Below are 25,391 nucleotides of genomic sequence, written 5' to 3' on the forward strand. Positions count from 1 at the left end.
AAATCTGTATCATAAATGTTCTGTCTATGACAAAGATAACAAGCCAGTCCGCAGACAATGGATGATGGACTTTTAGAGTCTCTCCTGAAATGTCTCTGCACACTTGATGATTAAATGCTAAATGCTAACAGGATATCACAGCTGAGGAATGCCACAATCTTCTGATGACCGGAATACAAGAGTGCATTCTGTAATCACTCCACTCCAACAATATTTTTTTCCCCTTTCAACCTTTTTGCTCTATTCAAAACAATTCATATATATATTTTAATATATATTTTATTTTAATATATAATTTTGCATTTAGACAATTTAACACCATTTAACAAATATTATTATGTATTACAGTTATATTGAATATTATAAATATTCCAAAAATTTTCTGTTCTCCAAAACACATCCTATATGTTATAATATAGTAATCTTTGAAGAAATTTCTCTCTCTATATATACACACACACACACACACATATATATATATATAGGCTATGTGTGTGTGTGTGTGTGTGTGTGTGTGTATACATGCATATGAAGAGTTCAGAAGCAAAAGCCTCTATAATATATATATATATATATATATATATATATATATATATATATATAAATATACCATATATATAACATATGTTATATATATATATAATAATATAGATAATAAATATGTTACCATATATATATATATATATATATATATATATATATATGGTAACATATTTATTATCTATATTATTATATATATAACATATGTTATATATATGGTATAATATTTATATATATATATATATATATATATATATATATATATATATATATATATATATATATATATATATATATATATATATTATAGAGGCTTTTGCTTCTGAACTATATATATATATATATATATATATATATATATATATATATATATATATATATAAAACAAGCATATGTAATGTAGTATTCCAATATTGGATCTTTTGGCTAATGTAGTATTTAAAATATTTAATAAAATTATTTATATATATAAAATTATATAATTTCTTAAATAGCATTTATTATAATTACATTTTGGTAAAAAGCTATATAATTATATTATATAATTACATGAAGGCAAAAGCATTCAACATCATTGTTCTCTAAGCGTTCCACTGTGTACCATTCACATATTCTGCAGATGACCAAATAGGTTGTTTTAGTTATTCATATTGTCCCACAAAGTGCTGTTTTCCATGACGGGCCCTTCAAATATGCAGACTAAGGTGGTGGAGGAGAGAATAATGTATTCACGTGTGTATGGTGAGGAGCTGTTACGAGTTACAGTGCTGTTGGAAGAGAGATCTACAACACTAATAAATCACACACTGCAGAATCTGCACCCACACCGATGTGCCTGAGTGAGGAAATCAAAATGTTTGTGGTTAAAAAAAAATACAACCTCCCTCCCTCCCTTTTTTCTCTCCTCACTGTGTAGAACATCTTCCGTCCTTATTTGCCCTCATTCTGCCCAGATTTCTGAAATGAAAAGACTGAAAAGTCTCAACGCTGGCGAAATTCACTGCCAATGTTCAAGGTTTTTAAAGCACATCTCTGTGATATACGGCTTTATTTGTGAGTATTGCACAGATCTGAGATAATAAGGATGCATCTGATCCAGGTGCTTTGCGATAATGGGAGAGGGAAGCATAAAAAAAAAGAGTCATATTCCTCCACCGTTATGAGCAGATAACCGTACACACAGCTCTTTCATCAAAAGCACATGGGGCATCACAGAGGATATGGGGCTTTTTTTTCATCAACAACAATAGTTAAGCTACACAATGCATTAAATCGTCTTTATGGGATTATTATGGACGTCTAATTTGGAAAATGAGAGTGGGAGCACAGACAGACACACACTCCGACACAAACAAAACACAAAGCCAAGGTGCTGATCCTATCGCGGTATGGCTCCCGCAGGCCTTTGCTGGAGCTTAAATGACAGCACATGACTCACAGAGCCAGCAAGCGTCCTGGTTCATCCAGTTTCTGTGCATCAGGCTGAGGAGGGCTGAGCAAACAGCGCCAGGCTCCGCCCCTCACCTAAGGCAATGCTGGCAAAGGCCTCAGCCACCTGATCCCAATGCCATCAAGCTGTAAATTAGAACCCAAGAGGGCTTTCAGAAGCTGATACAGCATGTAAATAAGACCAAGAGACATAAATGGACAGGAATGCTGATAATGCCTGCGATACCCAAAGCTCTCACACTGCGGACAATAGCGCAAAATAAAACTAAAAAGAGTCCTGGAATTTCTTTAAGGAACTAGTGATGTGTTGTACATACTAATTATCTACCCACAAGGCTGGCATGAGAACAACTGTCTGTTCAAAAGGATCAAGAGAAGAATAAGTAGTCTGAACCACAACCATGTACCTGATCCTTCCTTTCTTTCTTTTTTTTTTTTTTTGATCGAGGCTCCGTCTTTCTTCCCTCGACAGAATCGCGAGCGGAAAGACGGTGTGTCTGACAGTCACACCGCCAGCGCTGGAGGACGGGACTCTCAATTGTCATGTTATGATGAGTGACATTTGAGACCCGGTAGATTTCAATAGAGGAAAGGTCAAAGTGTCAGACAACCTGGTTTCCTGTGACATCACTTCTCAAGCGATAATGAGAGCCGGACGGCTCGGTATGACACTGCATCAGGTTCAATTCGAAACTACTGAACTACTGATCCATATAGAATCCCTCTGTCGCATAAAAACAGTGCTTGCTTTGCCAGCAAGGCAGGTGATTGTGATAACCCACATGTTTTACTTCAACACAAACCCATCCAGGTGTTTCGGATTATACAGTATGGCTGCCATCCGCAGGGTTTCAATGCCCGCAGGTGTGCAATATGGTTTAAAAACAGCTGAAATTACTTTTTAAAAGATACTGCAGAAGTTACAGGGATCGTTCACCTAAAAATCTAAATTCTTCTGACATCATACAATCGCCCTCAGGTTGTTCCAAACCTGTATGACTGTCTTCCATGAATCACATGGAATGTATTTTGAAACTTGTCTTAATGTTTTTTTTTTGTCCTTACAATGAAAATAAATGGGCCAGTGTTTTTTACTTTCATTCTTTATCGGCATCTATGGTTCCATGAAGAACCTTTAACATTTCCCAAATGGTTCTTTATAGCAGAAAAAGGTTGTTTGGATTAATAAATGTTATTCAAAATAAGAGTTCTTTTAAAATAAATGTTCTTCTTTGGCTGTGAAACCCCCCTTTTGGAACCTTTATTCAAGATTGTATGAACAAAAACAGTAAAAAAAATATTCAGAATCTTCTTTTGTGTTCCGCAGGTTTGGAACTACATGGGGGTGAGTAAATGACATATTTACGACATCATTTTTGGATGAGCTAACCCTTTAATTCCTTAAATATCAAGAAAACACATTACCGCGACATCACTCAGCAAGCCACGAGCCATTTCGCTGGCTCTGAAGGAGAGATAGATGGCCCTTATTTCTGCGTGGGAGTGAGCTGGGGGTCTGCTAGGGCTGAGTTCTGCACCGAACTCCACCTGCGCCGATGATGAAGTGAGGGTTGAGTTACCGTGACCAGCTTATGCAGACTTCCTCTAAATGCTTTCAGTTCTGACAGATTTAAAGCCGAGGACAGACACACCTCATTCATCCGACCATACACGCACACAGACACGCCATATCTGTACGTATAAAAGAGAAAAAAATGTTTATTTTATTTACAGCTCGTGGAAAAATAGGAGCGTCTGAGTGCAAGGCGCAGGAGGTTATCGTTAGGCCAGCGTTAAGGAAAAGCACATGTTTGGCTTTGCTTTAAAGGCTAATGTCAGTTGGATTGAAAGGCTGGGAAAAATCCAGACTGATTCCAGCCAATGGCAGAGCAGCGAGACATTAATAACTGGCATGCAATACTTTTAATGCCCCATCAAATTTTATTAAGCACAGTAGCCATCAAACGCAAAATAGATGCTTTTTTCGGTGGGTTATATGCTGTATAAAATATTATAAAATGCTTTTTTTTTTCTGGTGGAGCCCCAATCCTGAGGTCATTCCAGAGCTCTTTATTTCCAGAAACGGCCAGGAGAGCACATCACCACGGAGACATCTGCCCTGATGATCCTCACAGCTTCAAAGAGCTCAGTCCCACACATATAAAACCACAGAGGCGCAGACATATGAAAGGCGTCTGTGTGGATGTGAGCGCATGTGCGCGTCTGCGTAGGTCAGTATTGGCGCATTTGTGCGTGTGTGTGTGAAATCCTATCAATGTCACAAAGGTCACGCTCACTCAAGATAACCCGGGGAGATCGGTGTGAGGTGCCAGGGTTTTTTCTTCTCTTTATTTTGTTATTAGGTGTCACAAGGATTTCTTTGGTGTCACAATGAGGCCTTTCATGTTGTGGGCACCTCAAGGTTTAATAGGCGATTCACTACATTCAGCATGAAACGTAAAGAAAGAAACCGGCCGGCTCACAATACTCGGCGAGACCACAATTGCATGCACGCCGATCCCTTTTTTTTAAAAGCATGAGGAATTCTATCCTTTTTGTTGTAAAATGTTTGTGTAATTCCCACAGGAAATCTGGGATCGAATGCTCGCGCACAATGAACACAGAGACGTCCATTTAGCGTGTCACTCAGCTTGTGGTAAAGCTTATTCGGGTGAGTTATGTTTAAGGGGAACTTTTAAAGGTTAAAGTCAGCAGCCAGGATCAGTAAAACGAATGGAAAGGCCTAACGAAATAGTCTGTCAAAACAGTGCCTCGCCACAGTTCAACAAATATGTTACCATGTTTACAGTGACCATGACAACAGCTCTGCGGATAGACATGTGTTCAGTGATCATGCTTATTTTGTGATTCATGCTCACCCTGAAGTCCCTTTTTCCACTGTGCGTCTAAGAATATGCCCTGTGTGTTTGAAACAAACTGTGCATTTAAGAGGACTGTATTTCTGCACCACCATTCGACGACACACAACTCAAAATATTTGAATATTAAGGCCTGCTGTGAGAAGGAATCTATTGGGCTGTTGACCCAGGTGTTCAGCAAACATTTAATAAATACATTATGATTAAATGTTAGAATTACTAGGTTATTGTCTAAATACACAGAGCTGGGTAGATTACTGATTCCAAATTACATGATGAAAATTGTAATTAGTAATGTAATTCATTACATAAGACATTTTAGGTAATATAATCGGATTACTTTTTGATTATTTTTAGATTGCTTTTGACCTAACTTGTTTATCACATTGATCTTACCATAGTTGTAATAGTACCATATTGACATAAAAATGCATTTCCATTTGTTGTTATTAACAACATAAAGTACATTATACATTACGTCAACATTTCTCAAACTGGGGTTCGTAAAGGAACTGCAAAGGGTGCCAGAGTTTATTGAATAACTAATACTTAATTAAATCATAAAAATGCCAATTAAAATAAATCTTTTTAAAATAACTTCCTAAAAAAAGAAATGTTGAATTTGTTTAACTGCTTGTCATGTGACCATTAACCAACGTCAGAGAACTGTGAACATGCAAATGTGTTACTTAATTATTAAGTTATTGCCTTAAAATATACTTCAAGTAAATATATTAGATGAAAGTGGTTTGGCTGACAAAAAAGTTTGTAAATCCCCGTAAATCAAAGAGGAATTAGCGACAATCAATAAATTACGAATCATTTAATGCTACTGTGTGAATAATATGTAATCACGTAATCAATCAAAAAGAAACTAGTTTGATTCCGAATATTTTAAAATGTAATTTAATCTAATTACAAGCACTTAATTTTTGGAATCTGATTACATAATCCAGGTCAATCAGTTACTACCTAGCTCTGTACAGGCCACAAAACCAGTCATAAGTAGCACGGGGATATTTGTAGCAATAGCCAGCAATACATTGTATGTATCAGCTCCAAAATAAAAATTAAAAAATTATGCATTAACAACATTTAAAAAATTTAACCATTAAACCTAACAATGCTGACAGCCGTGATAACAATAAATATTTCCTTGTGATTGGTCGCCCTCTACGCCTGTCCTTCAATCATCATTTTTCAGTAGCAGGGCATCTGACTAAAGTAAAATAGACAACACTGAAACATATGCAGCCAAGAGGGCAACGTACATAAAAGAGAGTCTGCAAACAGATCTGAGAGCAGGGCTCTTTAGCAGAGACAGTTTTATAACCTGATTCACTCAGCAAAATACAGCACCATAAAAGAAGCTCTCTGTCCATGCAACGTCATTGCACGATGACAGGCTGTGTTAATCACCGCCGTTATATGCACATCCAGCAGACAATCTGCAGCCACAACTGAAGCCTGAACTGCATAGCTCAATCAGCCAGAGCCCAGCAGACCAGAGCCTGTAAACTGCTCTCATTCCCAGAAAATTCTGCTGAGGGAAGGAGGTAATATCTTCTCTCGTCATGGCTGCAGTGGTCTAGGTCTGGTTCTGATCAGAGATAAATGTCTTGGTGAGTGGACTGTGCAGCGCTAGACAGCTCTTTGTGGTTTTAGGGCCTGTATGGGGTCAGTATGGATCATTTTGTTGATAGAGGCCTGATGTGGGTAAATTACAGTGTCAAATGTATAACTCAAAATGGTCATACCGGGTACACTCTAAGTACTTGCATGCCGCTCGGTGATTTTCTGTACATGGTCTTTTCAGGCAAAAACAATTAGTTAGGTACACATGACTGCACAAATACTCTCGGGGCTAAATTCTGCGTCATTCAGAATTGAACTGCAGCAGGATAGAGAATTGCAATTTGTATTAATTATAGGAAGCAAGAAGAGTTAATATTGATTAAAATTCAAAGAAATACATATAATGGACCTTTTTAACTAGAAAACCAAATTTTGAATGCTGCTTTACTTGTTTAAAATGTTTGAAAAAGACTGAAGTCTTGACGTTTGAAGGCTTATAGGTCTTTCAGAGAGAAAGAACAACAGAAAGAATGAATAGATAGAATGACAGAACAATAGAACGATAGAAATAGAACGATAGAAATAGAACGATAGACAGAACGACAGACAGACAGACAGACAGACAGATAGATAACCTGTTTAATTTCTTTGAATTACTATTCTGTAAAATTCTTGTTACTACAATTTAAATTCCATTTCAACTTTCAACTGCCATGTTTTACACAGACTGAAAGTTCGAAATCTTTTGCCTTGTTAGTCAAAACTGTAGATCAGTCGATAAACTGAACAAATAGATAGGACCGAATGATTTAAGATGCTGACAGCGAATTTCAAAGAGGCAGATTTAAAAGCGAGGCTGCCGACTATCATGTGTCTACACCAGCAGATAACCTTCGACTCAGCTTTCATGGGGCGTTTGATTCACGGTGGCCCCCTCACTGGCCAGGGTGAGAAGGAGCTCACCATGGAGAGAGGAAAAGTCCCTGTGATGGTGCTGATAGTCACACTCTCGGTGTGTAGTTTCCTCCATCTGTGAGAAATATCCTGCACTGCTTGCTCAGTGGGAAAAGACACACACACACACAAACACACACACACACACAAGGGCGGAGCCGCCGCTCTGGCCTGAGATTCCAATCACTCAAGACTCACATTCTCATTTATTTGTCCCCATCAGACAATGCAAACGGCACAATGTGATATTTATTTACGCAACTAATGGAAAAAAACTCCTAAATTACCAGGTGCTGACATCAATCCAAACTCAAATTTGTATTGTATGACATTATCGAGAACAAACCAAACAATAGACTTCTGCGAGTCATATGAGAGTTCGGCTCCCGCTTAGATCCTGCAGATGTGCTGAAACCTCCTACTTGTGCCAATGAGAGAGGTGTCAGACACAATTAGACACCTTGCTATGCGCACCGCGTGGACCAATGCGCTACTTGTCTCTTCTCGTTTACAAAGATTTTGTTCAACAGTTCTTTCATCTACTTCCACAGACCATCTATTTCAATTGGAAATGAATGCGCTCAGACATAAACAAAAAGAATTTAGCGAGAAACAGTCCTCGGTTAGAAGCTAAACAAGGAAGGTACGATTATGGTCTCAGCCACTGAACCAAAACTCTCTAGAGAGGTTGTAGCTTTTGTGCTAGCTAGAAACTTCTGGTACGTCAAACAGCCAGTAAGTGCTATTTTATAACTATGCAAGTTAAACCAAATTCTCAAGTAAAGTGGATAACTTTATGCTTTAACTTTGTGCAATTTTTGGTAATTCCATGTCATCACCAAAAAAATCTTCAAGGCAAGAACGGAACAGCTAAAAATACAATGGCAAACATTAAAACAAGCTCTTACAGTACTTTTTAAAAACATTACTTGGCATTTCAAACTAATATTTAAAAGAAATTATAAAACTTTTTTCCAAAGACTTTTTAAAACATCCATTAAATAACTTTGAATAAAGCCTTTCATTTCTTGTGATAAAGTACAAAAAAAGCTTTTTTCATTATATGCACAGAACTGCACAGTTTTCTTTAATATAGTATATATTTAAAATTAATATTTAAACTAATCAAACTAATCATTATTGTACAGCTCTCTGGTCAATGCTCTGTTGTTTTAATAGTGCTTTATAAATGAATAATCTACTCTAAACTAATATTTGATAGAAATTCTACAACATTTTTCATACAACACTTTTTTAAACATCCATTACAAAATGATCATTTCCTGTGATTAATTAAAAAAATAAATAAATTAAAAAGGTTACTTAATTTTGCCTCTTGACTAATTTCACAAATTAAATTTTTTCTAGTATTTGAGTAATTCAAGCTTGAAGTACCAACTTCATGAGTGATTTTAATAAGTCTATTCAAACTTTTCATCTAAAAGCTTTGAAATATCTTTATTTTATATTACTGAATTATATTTGTATATATTTTATTGTATTTAAATTTTTATTATATTTTATTATTTAATTTCTTATATATTTCTCAAATAATTGAAATTGAGGTACAATACAATTATTGTACCTCACTTACCAACACATATCTATGTTTAACTGTTCACTACTATTTACTAACGTAGCATCCTTTCGCATTTCACAGAGAAAATCAACAGTGCAAGACCACACGCTCTTTAATTAAATCTTATTTTCTTAAGTGCTCTTTATACCTAATGTTTGCGGCAGGTCACAGGTTGCTCATCTGACGTGCCCTGGGAGAGTACAACATATGATTCACATACCAACACAGATACCAGAGCTACACATATTTTCTCTGAAAACACAGTCCTCACGCCCTGTAAAAATGCCCCTGGGCTTAATGTAGGAATGTGCCCGAGCAGTTTCTCTTTCTCTCTCTCTCCGCTAGAATGGGAGTTTTTTTGGCAAACAGACCAATTCAATTAGCACCTGAAAGAAAGTGGGCTCCTCAGTGTAATTATATCATCGGTCTAATTGGAGAATTCTGGGAAGCCTTCTGTTGAACGCAGCCTTCTTCAGCTTCGCCCCGCTCTCTGCGCTGCAGTTCATTTCCACTTATTTGTTTTGAACACAGAAAACCACAGAGGTTGTTGCTGTGATTACACATTTGATTTGGAATTAAAATGACTCATGGTGTTGGCTTGAACTTCATGTGATTTATGCCCATCAATTTTGGAGTGGACAACATTTCAAGGTATTATTCTAATTGTTTTCCCCCACCCTAACAGACATTCTTGTCATTAAAAGCCACCATTCCTTTCTAAACATTCATTTTATATATCCTATTTAAATTTGGTTTTCTTTTAGAGAATACAAATTTAATTTCAACTGACTGATACCACAGATTTTAGAGAATAGATAAATTATACTGATTTTATGGTGTTAAATCTGGTACTTTGGCTGAATGATTTTATTGTCCTCAGGTTATACATTTTGTTTTGCCCTCAATGAGTCCCAGACAGCAAACTTATTTATCCTTGATACAGCAAATCTCTGTGCCATCAAGGGTTATTTGTGTGCAGCCGCAACCCAACAGAGCTGAATAATGACCTTAATGACTGAACACAAACACACAGACACTCTCACAAAATGAACAAAAACACCATTTTACAATTGGACCAAATGTGCAATTGGCAAATTTGCAGAGGACATTCAGAGGACCAAATCAGAACAAATCCAAATTTCACTTTTCTTCTGCGAATCATAATTTAGCAGATGTTTGAGAACGGAAAAACACTTGGAGGTGACTTTGATCTTTACAGCAGGACTTACTTCTTAAAGCACAAGAGTCTGTGAAATAGCTTGTGCGATTACCCTTGGCTGTCTTTTCAAACACTTATCAAACACTTTTATTTGAGAGATAAAACATCCTAAATGCATCATAAACATCTCAGAGTGGTGATTAGCTCAGGCTGGAACCCCATTGGCTAGAGGAGCTAATGGACTGAAGTCAAGAGAGCGATGGAAAGCCGCAGCCATGCGGTTGTGACCTTTCTGGCTTCGCCATCAAACTACGTGCCATGAGGTCAGTATAAACCATTTTATTTGGCCTCGCGATCACAATTTTCATTGTCTCACTGAGAAAACCATAAACAATTAAACCCACTGAACTCCCACACCGGCTTCAACAAACCTAATTCTGCCGTAATTCTGGCCTACAACAAAAGTACTGTGAAAAATGAGACAGCAAACGTAACGTTTTCATTTTTCTTCAATGCGATGTGATAACATTATGAACTAGCATTTTGTACAAATTATCGCATTCAGCATCATTAAATAATGTTAACACCACAAGTGAAAAACCCAGCGCCCAGGATGTCAGATTGAAAGGGTGCAAATGTGGCAGGACGTGCCAGTCCAGATAAGCACGACTGCAATGGGCTCTGTCTTCAACAGCACGTCTTCATCCCACGCGCACCAAATGAAATTAGCGCTTCTGTCTGGGCAAAAGCGGAGATTCGCATTAAAATCGCACGGTGCTACACAATCATCTGAAAAGCATCTGGACTGAGTGATTTGCTCAATAGGCTCTGCCGTACCGGTTCCATAAGGCGAATTCAATGGCCACCGTGCGATATTGCACCCGGGCAGGGAGTGAGAAGATAGGCAAAATAATCAAACGCAGAAAAGAGAAAACACAAAGTCATTATAAGACATCAGGGATGAGACAGAGGCAGACGGGGATTTATTCCCCCAGTGGGAAGGCTAAAATTGAGAGTGGCTGTGCGCTCATATCCTAACACCCATATAACACATATTCCTTGCTTTCAAAGGCTGGTATGCATATCGGGATTATTCCTACAAGGGACTTGCCGACAAAAGATATTATCAGTTCGACAGGGTCGCCAGACGGGATGGAAATGACATCAGAGTTAAGGCGGACAATAAAAAGGGGTGAGAACTCGGTTGAGCCCGGGCTACAGCCCAGCGTAAGCCGTTTCATCCCCACCGTATCTGATATCAGCCCTTAAGACAGAGTCCGTGGACGTGGCAGACAACTGGCGACGGAGAAAGAGAGGGGAGCGACTGTAAGGGGGCCTGTGCATCCACTAACCTTCTCACTTTCACACCGGAGCAAACTTTAGGTGTCCCGAAATGCGTATGAATTATATGAAGGCTAATATGAGAACATAACTTACGAATCACTCTCTAATGGCATGGACCAGTGCTAGCCCAACTATTAAATGTAGTAAATTCGACGGTAGTGGTCATTCTCTCCACTTATGAAATACAGTGGCATGCTTTTAAGGGTGATCGATCTTTAAGTGAATTTACAATGTAAATCACCAGAACCTGAGGTGAACTTGAGGCTAATAAGAATGATTGTGTTCTGCATTCAGGCCTCTACTACGCTAGTCTGCCTGAAGATACTCAACCCATCAAAACCTTATTGGTTTCCCCAGATCTGCAGAGCCCCTGCTGATGATTCAGTTGGTGGGTTCTGGTAACCACTCCCCTCGATTGCTTTGTTCCATGCCCCAGTTTTCAATAGTAAACGGCCACATTACAACATACTCGTAGTAGCGTGCGGTAAATCATGACTGAAAATTCAAAATAAACACACTGACAAAAAAATTAAATATTAAAGCACAACCTTTCTTGTTTAAAAAATGTAGAAATAAAAAAATGTTAAAAGATAAATTGGTGTATATTTTATGATTTCAGAAACAAGCTATATGGAAAATCTGTGGCTGGCAATAGCAGTAGTACTTGAACACCCCATGTGTATTGCGTGTCTAGACCTGAACAACTGAACTCCCACATCCATCCACATCACATCCACACCAATAGTCACAAAATACTAAGACTTTTTTCCCCAAATCAAATACTCATCTGGCCAACAAAACAACTAAATATTTCTAACTTTAAACCTTCATATTTTCGTTCATAGAAAATTCTGTTCATTTCTAAAAAACAAAAAAAGTAGAAAAATACTTTAATCACACAGTACTTATCTATTCACGAAAGCCTGGAATCAAGGTATCATAAATTTTATCACGCTTTCATTAAATTTGTAACAACACTTGACACATAAATCCTTTCTCAAAAAATGACATCAAATCTACATCTTTAAAAATATTTTTAGAATATATCAATATATATAATCAATCTTTCATAACATTTCATTTACTATGAGTAATTAGTGTAATCATGTAATTATTAAAATAGTAAATTGCTGCAAATTAGTGCGTGCGGGTTTGAGAACATTAGAAGGTGATGATTTGAAGGATTTTCTTTGTGTCTTTTCAGGGAAGCAGAAATGCCCAGAGGGCCGTAGGTATAGCCATAAAAATGGTTTATTTGTTTCCTGAGCACATTTAGTGCTTATGTTTCCATCGGAAGCCTTTATGGCATCGCAATAATATTTATGTCCAAGACAGATGGTTTCCTTTGAGTTACAATGGGATCGTATTTCTGTTCATGTCTTGTGGTTGCACAAAATTCTTCCTGACAAATTTATAGTTTTTTGGACAAGATTTCTAATGAAGCCCGTGCATACACGGTTATTAATTTACTAGATGAAAGGCGGTTTAACAATTTTTTTTAATTTATTGTTTAACAGGAAAAATCATTTTGAACTATTTCTGTTGGGAAACAGACATATAGATATAGAATTTAGGGTATTTAGAAATTGGAGAATTATATGCAACTTTTAAAGCAAAAAAAATATTACATATAAAAAATTTGGTACATATGAAAAGGTGTTTTTAAAGTATATTTAAACACTAACAAATCAAAATAAGAAAATATTCATAAATACGCACCGTTAAAAATATGAATCATTTTTAAAAGTTAAATTTTCATATATGTAGCCATAAAAGCAGCTATACAAATTCATAATAAATAGCACTACAGCTCTGTACCAACAAAAGCCCCCATCCTAATCCTAAAAAGAAAAGATTTATCTGTGCATTTACTCATCTTTTTAATCACATTTGGGATTATTCCCCCTGCTTCATGCTTCAAAATGTTGGCAAACCAAAAAAGGCAGCAAAGCTGACATAGGAAAAAAAAAAAACACTGCTTCTTTTTTTGATCACTGACCACATCCTTATTCCTGAGATATATTGCAATACATACTGAAGAAGGAATGTAATGTTAATTATTCAGCCTAATAAAATGTGACACTTCCAGTTTGCACCTTTCCCAGTTTCAATGTTTTCAATGTTTTGCGTTACGTCAGTTCTTACAGTCCGAGTGATCTAATGGGGAGGACAACTAATGATTAGTTTCAACTAGTGCTTTACAATGATTCAAAGAAAGCCTGAGGGGAAGAAACCTTCATTTCCTGCAGACTCCCTGAGTGGTCGCGGGCCGCTTTGAAACAGGATGATACTGGTTAGCGGCTCATTGTCTATTAGACAAAGTAGGGCTGTTCGGCCATTAGCACCTCTTTGTACTGGCTGCTCAAGGTGTGACGCACAACATGTCACAGGAGCAGCGAGAGCACGCCTGCAGTTTCACTGATTCACATGAGAGTTCAAAGAATTCAAAACAATGGCACACGCCCATATGTATCTTGTAAATGCTATTTTAATTGCATTACAAATCAAATGAACAAGCAGTGCATCACTATTTATAACAAAAAAAGTCACGTTTACGGTCACACCAACTGAGTGAACAGCTCCCGGTTTGACCAGCACATATCTTCCATGTGTTTGCTTAGCCAGAAGGTCACTTTCGGAATAGGAGATGCTTGATTGACTGGCGGCTGACACTTTGTTCTGCTTCTTTGTGATGACCTGTTACTCCAGCTGCCCTCTCATCCCCTGCAATGTTTGCTGCCCCACGCACGCGATCCCACTCCTGGCTGCCAGCACTGCGCTTGTCCGCCTTGCCGCTTCGCTGCACCCTCTCATCGCATTACTTCTGCTATTCTAACTTTTCCATCAATTATGCACAAGAATAACTGAGGCCTGGCCGCAGCAGATACATAAAAGAGGAGTGGATGCCTCCATGACTCCACCGTTTGCCAGCATGTTCCCCCTACCAGTGATACTAGTGCTAGAGCGCCAGCGTACGGTCGCACGAGTCTGGTTTATGATGTCTGTGGCGTAAATCAAACGTGCAAATTTAGAGTTGTGTTGCGTAACGCAAACATTTTAAGACTAGTTTACTTGCTTGGAATGGGATTGACATACAAGGGTGAAACTGATAGGAATCAATTAACTGTTCATGCTTTTGCATTGATTGACTGAAAGATCTAAATTAAACACAGTTTGGAAGGAAATCAGTTGTAACGCATTTAAAAAAAAAAGTCTGAAAAGGCCTACAAAAGAACACTGAAAAAAAATGATACATTGAATTTACCAATTTTTTTAAGGTAAGTGGTTGCAAACAATTTATTTTAGCTACATTTAAATAAACAAATTTTACTGAAAGTTAGTCAACTAAATTTGATTATTTAAATGTAGCTAAAATAGATTGATTGCAACCACTTACCTTAAAAAACAATTAGTAAATTCAATGCATAATATTTTTCAGTGAAGGAAACCTACTCCCAGATCTGCTGCTGTTCCGTTCAAAACACAAAATGGAAGCAGGATTGAAAATGGCTGCTTGTACACTCCTACGTCTGCTAGAAAAATACTAGTAGACTAGTCATACTGACAAGAAAGGACGGGCAATTAACTCATAGATAATGACAAATGTAATGAAAGTGTCATTAAATGACTAAAACAGAGAGAAAATGATTTAATGCTATTTAATCATCTGTGGTAAAATCTACAGTATTCAAAGTGAATGAGAAGAAATTAATTTACCAAAAAACTCATCCACTGCAAAATAGCAAAATGCTGACCTCAAGATTCCAATGATGGTCACACTGACCTCATTTTCTCAACATTGCGTGTGAAGGTTTGTTGGCCAGACTTTTGACTCTGAGATCGCAAACAGCGTTTAATATTTTATGGGTCCCAACACTCGGAGCGTACTCAAATTTATAACAAGGAAATGCTTTACCACTTACCACAGACTGATCGTCTACTATAAAATGCTCCGCAATCTCAAACCAAGAATGTGACGAGAACATCTAGATCCCAAAAAGTTTATTTTGACCTTTGTTTTGTTTTTTTGTTTTTTATTGAAAGAGAGACACATTTCTAAATATGAACTGATGAATGTGCAACATTCAAAAATATCAGCCAAATAAATTTTACATTTTATGCATTTAGCAGACGCTTTTATCCAAAGCGACTTACATTGCATTCAATTTACAGTTTTTACATTTTATCATATTTATTGCTCTTTTTTAAGCAATTAACAGCCTAAATAAAGAGTCTTTTTAATTATTATTATTGGGTTTATCCAGAAATTAACTATTAAATTACTTACTTCATTATCCTTGGAAAGTTTGCTGTTTTGTGCTTTTATTTTTGTTCATAAAAGGTTTGGTAAATTGAAAACGTCACATTGTGTTTTTCTCAATATTTAATTAACAATCTGTTGATTTTGTTGGAGCACCACCATAGCCATAATTGCAATATGTTCGTAATAATGCAGCCAATTTTTTTTTTATTGAAAAGATGTATGTCCTTCCCCGCAGCACAAAAAATTAATCATCCAAATTTTTTATACTTTGAATAAGAGAAATATTTAATGGTAGGCAACTTCAAAGAATTCTTGTAGGTTCTTTTTCTGGATGAGAAAGAAAGATTTAAGGTATTCTTCAGCCAAAAGTCCCTCATTTGTGCGGCTGAAAGCAGTTTTAAGGTTACAGACCAAGTTCAAATCTGTGAGACAAGTTTTTCAAGCTATAAAGCCTTCTCTCTCTCCCTCTCCCTCTCGTTTTCTTGTTCTTTCTTGTTTTTTCTTTCATGCTAACTCTTGCCAATTCAGTCCATTTTTATTAGCTTAGCCTGTCGAACAAATGCTTCCTTCGTTATTTCTCATTGCAATTAAATGTGCTGTAATGAAGGGCACAAAGAGCAAACCGCTCCGCGCTTTCGCGGCGAAAGAATGCGCAAAGTAGTCATTACCGCATGCTACATTTTCCTTCAATTCTTATCAAGAAGGCTTAGTAAATTTTAGGGTCTTTCAGGAGCTTTATCAGGTCATTAAGGTCTGAAGCTGATTAATATGAATGGTTGTTGAGGTCGTGGCTCTCCGAGGGAGACACAGAAGGGTGAAGAGGTTCAGAGGAAGTGTTTTGTATCTTTACACAATGGGCCGATGACCTCCTAAGCCCTTTAGTGCCTCTCTGTTAATACCTTCAGCCAAGCCTTCAAAGACGCCAGCAAAGACATTTCACCACTCACAGTTTAAAAGCTCACCGTGTATGAGGAGCTTACCTCGAGCAAACATAGAGACCCGAAATGCATCAGTTATCATCTAAAGTTCAGAGAGGACGAGCGATCGCTGTGATGACTCAAGCGTGATTTTGTAAAATGAAAAGAGAACCGGTTGACTTTAATTTAAAAAAAGAGGCACTCCCAGAATTCTCGCTGAGATGTAATCATGACAGTTTATTAGCAGAACGCGAGAGCTGAGCGCAGAAGGAAGGGGGCCAGGCATCTCTCGGTGTGTTAGGGGTCATCAAACAGCAGGATGTTCTAGTTACCCTGCTGGAGAACTTTCTCTCTGCTGGAATGAGTCTTCCGATACCCCAAATCTTTTGAGAGCGCCAGCACACCGCCATACAGCCCTGGAGGGTTAATCGGGATGGGGTGCGATTGTGGGACTCAAACCGAGAGGCCTGCGGTTCCCATCTGTAACTCTTTCCAGTCTTTAGTCTATATTTCCTTCTACAAGCCACGTTGTATGCACTTCCTGCATGTAAGAGCCTAAATACTTTAAACTCTGGCAGAGATCCACTAAGACAGGAACAATGGCACCCTTTCACGTGGGCTGGGAGACGACCGGGGTCTTCAGACCAGTCAATATTTGGACATGATTTTTTTCTGCCCATTTAAAAACCAAGCGGAACCGAACAGCAGGAGGCCAGTAGTGCCAGTGAGGGAAAAGGAGGGTAAACACGCAGAACAATGCAAATTGAACCCCACACAATACCACCAAACAGCTATCACAATATCAACTGGCCACAAACCGCAAACCATGGGCTTTGTTTTTAAAGTGGGGATTAAAACTGAGCCGGCACAAAAAGGAAACCATTTGAGGTCATATTGCACAAGCTAGAGTTAAGAGGTGAAAAAGAGATGGCTTTACGGGAGATCCATGACATTTCCCATTTCTATAGTGAAGAAATGAGCAGGGAAAGACAACCGAGAAAGCGTTTAAGTGTGAAATGTTACAAAAAACCCAAGTATAAAGAGGCCGGACGTACTGTTCACTACACCACCTGACTGAGAAGGCTTCAAAAACTGTAGGAAAAGTGCCACATCTGTTATTGAGAGATTTGAGAGGCATTATCAGTGATTAAAATGGGACTCCGTCAGAATGCTGAAATCCCTCTCCCCAGCTGTTAGGTCCATTCGACAGACCTCTTTGATGGACAGCAGTATCGGCTTCCATGGCACCACATACACAAACAGCCAGAAGATTAAGGTAGGAATTCAATACTGATTCCTGGCTGATTCTGCCTATCAACAACAAATAAACAGGTTTCATTTTCAACATAAGACCTATTTGAGTTTAAAATTCCAGGAACTAGCAGAAAAAAATATTGACAAATGAATATATTTGCGATGTAGATCGCATATCTGGATTACACGAACACTACTTTCTCAGAACCACAGGATAGAGAAGGAAACAATAAGCTCTATCTCAAGCGAATCCAGTAATGCCTGCGAAAAAACACGTCTCGAACTAAGAAATGACTAATCTGAGAACGAGCTGGGAAACTTCAGAGGAAATCTGCCAACTTGAATTGAATTTGTAATTGCAAACGGCGTGGACCGCATTGGAGAGGGAAAAAAAAAAGAGCCTCCGAAACCCAATGAAGCTTGTAAGACCACCATATGTAGAGCAAGACAGAGGCTTACATATGAATGGGTGCGCTGCAAATCTCAGGCCAAAAACTAAAGGAGCCTTTCCCCCCTAAATCCTCTAAAGAATATCTATAGACTCCGGCGTACCCACTCATGTGAAAATACTAGCAATCACTAAGTATGTTCGCCGCCGCACTAAAGTGCAACTCCTACGCTTGCAAAATAACGATTAAGAGATAAGCCTGTCTGCGTGCTTTGAAAAAAAATTCATAAACAGTTATGTTTCTTGTTATTATATGTTGTTTGTCACTAAACGCCATTGAGCTATTAAGAACTTCAATTAAAGCTCTAATGTAGGCAATCTTTCTGACAAATTAATATTTCATGGCACGGCTATCTAAATCTTTGAGTTGGACTCTTGCACAGCTGTCTCTAATATTGGTAATTTAGCCATGTTAATGAGTGATATTAAGAGAGGAAGATACGGCACCACACAATGAACAGATCAAGGATCTTAAAAGCTACCAAAGAATTGTTCTTTAGAGGGTCCTATAGTCTAAATCAATGCCTAAATGAAAAAGTCCAACATGAGATTCATGTACAGACACATTCAGATCAGAAGGTTACTTGTTTTGTGGGTTATGAGTGACATTCAGGGCCCCAAGGTCTTGCCAAAGAGTGCTGCTGCATTATACAGCACAGCCAGATTTGATTTAGGCCATTGGGTGAGTGTATGAATGTGAATGAGAGATACTCATTTGAACTAACTCATTTATTTGCTAGAGGGGCCTCATTTTGCCCAGACAAAACCTAGGCAGGGAGCCTCCAACACACACATGCTGATATTCACGATCACACAAACACACATTTCTGCCTAGCTATAGAAACCAGGCTCGCCCTCAGATTCACCCTAACCAGAGCTCAATACTGTCCGATGATGGTTAACTGCAGCCTTGTGCTGTTATCACTGAACGTGTGACCCCTCTCTCATGAGCAGGCACCCAACTGGGCATCAACCACTCCTGAAATGCCTCTCTGGGTTTGACCCATTGTGTAAAGCCAGCATGGGACTGGGGTGCAGGGCAGAGAGAAAGCCCCATGGCAACTGAAGAGGGACAACCGAGAATGGGGATGAGCTGGAATCACAGCTCTTTCAGGCAACTCAAGACTTGCGGCAAAGAGAAAGGGACAGCAAGTCTGATGTAATTTCAGTCTAAATACATTTCTTATATGTTAGTTGTTAAAAACATAAAAAAAGCTAATTATTTCTCACATGAATAATAATATATTACATTACGAATACTGGCTTATTCAAAAAGCTCATTGACATTTAACACACTCAAACTATTAACAGCCATCAAATCAACTTATTCAAGTATTTCACATTCAGCCAGAAAAGTACTTTCGACTCCTGATGCTATTTTTCATTAACACCCTTCACTGCACAGGAAGGTTATATTGCCTTATTAGAAAACCTTTGTTGAAATCCATTACTAGCCCATTTTCAGCCACACATTTTATAAATGCTTCAAAAGAAATATGAATTGATAAAATTGTGCCCTTTTAGAATTATGATACCAAGCAAAATCACATTCAAAGAGGTAAATTGGATTTTAAAGAACAACTGACCAATGAGCCATGCTATTTATTTCTAATGTTTCTAGAGGGCAATGTCTAGGACAAGCTAGTGGCACGGGGTAATGACTTTTTACTTTGAAAGAGCAGAGAGCTTGCCTGTCAATCTCCCAAAAGCAGAAAAAAATCTCACTCATAAACTGGCTAAAGTTATTGGAATGAGGTAAAAAAAAAAAACACATATTGGCATATATATATATATATATATATATATATATATATATATATATATATATATAACTAAAGCTGTATGAACTAATTAGCTTGTTAGTGTGGTTTTAGTGTTAACCTCAACAGACAGCCAACGTACAGATTTGATAACTATTCGAGCTTCATTTATTTTCGCAATTCCGTGCGCCTTTTCTTGCCATACCTTCATATAGAGTTCACTGTAAAATAACGCTGTCGAGTGTCTATCGCGCATTTTGTTAGAAGTTTCGCCCAATCTCGTGACTGCTGTATCATCAGTGAAACTTGTTCAAACGATCCTGACGGCTTGACGAACCTGTTCAGTTCACAGCCGCGTTATATTTCGCCCGATATTCTGCGGACTGCGGTGCTTCTAAAAGACAGAAGTAAACCGGCGTCTTAATATATCAACTGCGCAAGTAACTAACTCACCTTGGGTTTGTTCGGTTCCAGTAGACAGCGTAGCGATCCGCCACAACCTTAGACGCCGGTTCCAGGCCCAACACAGACATCCACAGGCTGATCAACACAAAATAAAACATCTCCACCTGCGGCATTTCTGAAAGTTTCAATCGCAGCGCACTTCGATACAGCGTTCCGGCGATGAAGAACTGCGCGACCCGTCAGCTTTTCCTTGAATATCCCACGCGTGGAATTTGTTCGCTTTAAATTGTTTCTTTTATTGTCAAATAGATGAAAACTGATTTATAAGAGCAATGACAGAGTCCTTTAAAGAGTTACATGTAAATTATTATTAGAAGAAACACTAAGAAGCCGGTTAATGCGCTCGCTGTCTGTCAATAGTCCAGTCTGATAAGGCGTTCATCTCAAGCACATCCCTTGTTGCGATTTATCGACTTAGTTTTCCACGAGGAAAGAAACAATTAGACAAATTTCAGGTCCTTTAAATGTTCACTTCTCATTCCAAAACCCTTAAGATCTTCAGCGCGGTTGGTCACTAGTTAGTTTGAGTGAGTGTATGTCCACTGGCACCTCATTCTCCAACATGTGAATGAAGACCTGCGCTCTGTTTGTATGGTCAGATCTTGACGTTTATAAACTGAATATATGTAGACGCTGTCCTGAAACGCTGTCTTCTGATTAGGATTTGGAAACCAAGCGGTCTTTCTGGACGAAACGCACAGAGGTTTCAGCGTATTCAAGATTCAATGTTAAGATCCACAACAGTAACCTTCCAGGGAGCTGAGTTGGTCAGGGTGCATGCTGTCTCAGAAAGAGAGAGAGACGATACAGTTCCAGCGCTCGCTCTCTTTCTCATTGGTTTGCATTTTGAATGATGGGCGTCTCGGTTACAAAAACTACATCCCGCCTCCAAAGGTGGTAGAACTGCTTTTTTACGGCGTGTGATTCTCAAGAATATATTCACAGGGCAATATTAGGCTACTTGAAAGAGTTCCTACTTTTCTTTTCTTTTTTTTATATTTATTTATGTATTTTAGCAGTGGCTAGACAGTATATTTTGGACAAAAATATTAGATTTATTTTACTGCATTACATTTTCGATATAGGCTAAAAAAGAAAAAGAAAAATGTTGCCATATGAACAACCAGTCAGTAAAGTATGACTCGTCAAAAGCAGCAGGTTGGATGTTTTCCAAAATCTATAACTGGTGAAACTGATCTCGATTTACACACACAGACTCTCTCTCTCTCTCTCTCTCTCTCTCTCTCTCTCTCTCTCTCTCTCTCTCTCTCGCTCTCTCTCTCTCTCTCTCTCCAACACTATGTTGCTGTCTGGGCTCACTCTCTCTCTCACACACACACACACATAGGCTACATAGGCTATATATATATAAAACAAGCAAATAGGCCGATTCTGATACCGATTGCTTTTCCTTAAGCTAAAGACAAGAAGATTGAAAGAGTAGGGCCTACATGAACAAGATGTCTATTTCCTTTATTACAGGCACAACTATCCTTAAACAAAGCACACAAAAAACCTTCTACAGTTTTTTCTAAAGTTTCCTTCTACATTCGTATAATAATCCACGCCAAATGAATATTGAGGATTTTCAATATTTCGTGCATCGCGAACAGGGCTTGCGCGTCTATTCTCTTACCGTCTCTGGCCTCTGTTAACGTCCTGTTTATAGACTTATTAATATTTCTACATATTTCCAGGGTTTAAGTAATAAAATACAAACCAATGGGAAGCTGTCCCTGTCCATGATGGGCAAGTCCTTGGCACAAAAAGGGGTAATTTCTACCAGCAGTGTTTAAACTGGTGGTGACACCCATAAAACTGAAAACGTTTTAACCTCATCCCGTTTAATTAGGACAGCATGTTCTCAACACGAGTAAAGCATAATCTCTTTTAGCCTACAGTTCAGAAAACGCTTCTTAAAAAATAAGTTTAAATGTAGCTAGCTTACAGTGTAACATTTCTAGAAAATTCCACTAACGCTTAAAGATTGTGTGCATTTATAATAGCCTACGTAAATCTAGCTTTTAAACATGTTCGTTTGTTTGTCATTATCGGTTACATATACAATTTATGAAAATTACCACACGAGAAAGCTTTAAATGAACAAAAGCGTCTGATCATAAATTCATCGCAATGTAATGCTCAAAAAGTGTGTTTGTTTATGTGGGTGGTTTGTGTGTTTTGCTTTTTGATATATTGACGCACATTTTCAAAAAACCACAGCAGTTCCCACTCGCTCTCATCTCAAGTAAATACATGGTTCAGCCGAACGCGCTCCCTCTGTAGACCTTAAAGCCCTAATACGCCCCATAGTGGAGCGACTGAAAACCGCCCAAGAGAACACGTGGGCATGTGCTCAGCATGTCAAGGCTGCAGGATGGTCTATTGTGTTACTTCAGACCAGCCCCCAGCTTTCTCTGTCCTTTTCGTGTGAGCAGTTATCTAGAATAAACTGCACAGGGTTATTATTTTGAATTTTTGGTGCCATTTCTCGTCTAAGAGATCTCATACAGTGTTTTGGACTTCACCGACTCAGGTGTGGAGATGTACCGTATAGTATATCACACCTACAGGTCAGACCCATCAATCCTAGCAGACTAATGCACTATTATTCACTTCATCTCAGACAAAGGAGCCTTTTAATTAGGGTCAGAGAGTGTCAACATCCAGCTACAATCTCATCGCTGCATACTCATTTTCCTGTTTCTACATCAGGTCTATACACAAGCATTTTTACTTATTTTAAATGATTGCAATATTATTACATGGTTCTTTGGTTTTATTTTCTTGTGCAATAAAAGATGCTTTCATCAAACTGAAAATGTTTACTTTCTTCCCTAAAGCCTCATTCCAGTAGTGTGGAGTAAACCGAAATTACATAATATAATAACTGTCTAAAGTCCCAAGTCCCTTACTAGATTTTTTATACACTGATCATCTTATTTGAGGTGATTTATGACCCATGAAGCATTTTTTTTAAATAAATTTTACTGTTTTACTACATGATGAATGAGAACAATAACATTTTACACCCATGTTTATTTTTTATGCTCCTTTAATGGATTGTATGTAGAACTAAATAACAATGCAATGTAATGAAATCTATCATAACAAATTACAATTTCCCAGTTTTTTCTTTGCTAATACAATCCTTTCCTCCTCTCATCCTTTCCTATATTCCTATCATATGCTTCAGTGCCTCTCTTCTCATCCTAGAATCTGCTGAACAAAATCCTGGAAGAATAAATGTTTATATTTCCCATAGTCACACTGTTTATTTCTATTTTTTAGAGCCTGATCTTGAGCAGTTGAAACTGATGTAACTGACTCCAGCTGGACTGCCTGATCAATTTCTTCCATGCAGAACAGCAACATATACACTGCTATCCAAAAAAAAAGTTTTTGAACACTTAAAGTCACACTTAAAACTGTGAATTTCACTGCATTAGATGAAGAAAAAGAAAGAAAAACATAGCTATTTAACTTACTTTTTTCTACATACTTTCAAAAATGTACTTTTAACTAATTGATCCCAAAGTGCTATGAATATTAATCAGAAACTCCATTTAGAGAAATGTATGTGTTATTTTTAAGTAGCCTATATATGATTTAGCAGTTGCTGTATGATAAATAAAATGGTCTTTTTCGTTTAATAGTGAACTAGAGTAAAAGTGCAAATGTTAATATAATTAACAATGATAAAAGTTATAAAAGTAATATTAACTATTATAAGTTTATTAGAACTCATGTGGCATCTTGTAAATGGTCACCTAAAATAAAACATGAACCGAATCATCTAATTATTCCAAAATGAGAAGAAAAAAATCATTTTTTTTAGCCACACAGTCAGTATTTAATGAGATGATTAAGACCTTAACTAATAATGAGAGGTTATTTTCAGATTCATGGAAATAATTCTGCCCTGCCTGGGATGAGACTATGTCTCGACTATGGCGAGGTACGTCTGAATGTTAAGCTTGTTTAAAGATGTGATTTATTTGAGTAACATGCAAATGTGGTGAACTGTCTGACCTCTCTTATCTCTACATGACCTGTGATTCACACACATCATGCTTCTAATACCCTTCAACTGGATTGACGGCGCTCAGCACATGTTTTTCACTGACAGGCATGTCCCTGCTACAAGGTACCAAAACCTCGTGACCTACAGAACCTTCCCTGTTCAAGCTCAACCTATGAAAGGAATGCTGCTGACATCGGAATGCCAGCTATTCCAAAATGGGAAGTTCTCACCGTAGTTTTACATTACTGTGGAGACTGAGCGCATGTCTCTGATCACAGACGTGACAGGCATAGGAGGGGAAGAGGAAGCTCTCGCTGCTGCGGGCCGCTCGCCGGATAGAGCTGGATCAGGACAAGACTCTGATTCATTCATTCAGCTGCAATCAGCTCACTTATCAGTTTCAGCTGACTTCTTTTGTGTAATCTCTTTTACCCCGAACAAATTTTCAGATGACAGTCTAACAGATAAAGAAGTGCATGTCAGGAGGTATTAGAGGAATTTCTTTCAGCATAAACTGCATAAGTCCTCAGGGATTTTCTGATGTAGAGTAGACTGGGCAGGAAAATATAAAAGAAAAACTTGATGTAACTCTGGGCAAACCTAAACAAGACTTAAAATGAGTGTTCACAAGTTTAAAATTAATTTTAAAATACAAAAATATTAGAGACACACAACATTAAAATTCCAATAATTAATATAATTAAATTATTTTACTTATATTTATAATAATTACACTGTAAAAAAAATAGTTGTTTCAGCTTAAAATAATTTGTTACCCCG

At 37.8% G+C, this 25,391-nt stretch overlaps 1 protein-coding gene across 1 annotated transcript in view; it reads right to left on the reverse strand.

Annotated features, from left to right (window-relative positions):
* LOC306862320 (ephrin-A5b-like) overlaps nucleotides 1-21,374 on the reverse strand; it is a 53,252-nt gene extending 31,878 nt beyond the window's left edge. Inside the window, exon 1 of the mRNA XM_079405070.1 lies at nucleotides 20,576-21,374. Coding sequence (XP_079261196.1) covers nucleotides 20,576-20,700 — 125 coding nt within the window. The 5' untranslated portion in view covers nucleotides 20,701-21,374. The remainder of the gene's footprint in view (nucleotides 1-20,575) is intronic.
* Between the last annotated feature and the right edge of the window lie 4,017 nt (nucleotides 21,375-25,391).

The sequence above is a fragment of the Barbus barbus genome (genome assembly GCF_936440315.1).
Source record: "Barbus barbus genome assembly, chromosome: 43".
Lineage (NCBI taxonomy): Eukaryota > Metazoa > Chordata > Actinopteri > Cypriniformes > Cyprinidae > Barbus > Barbus barbus.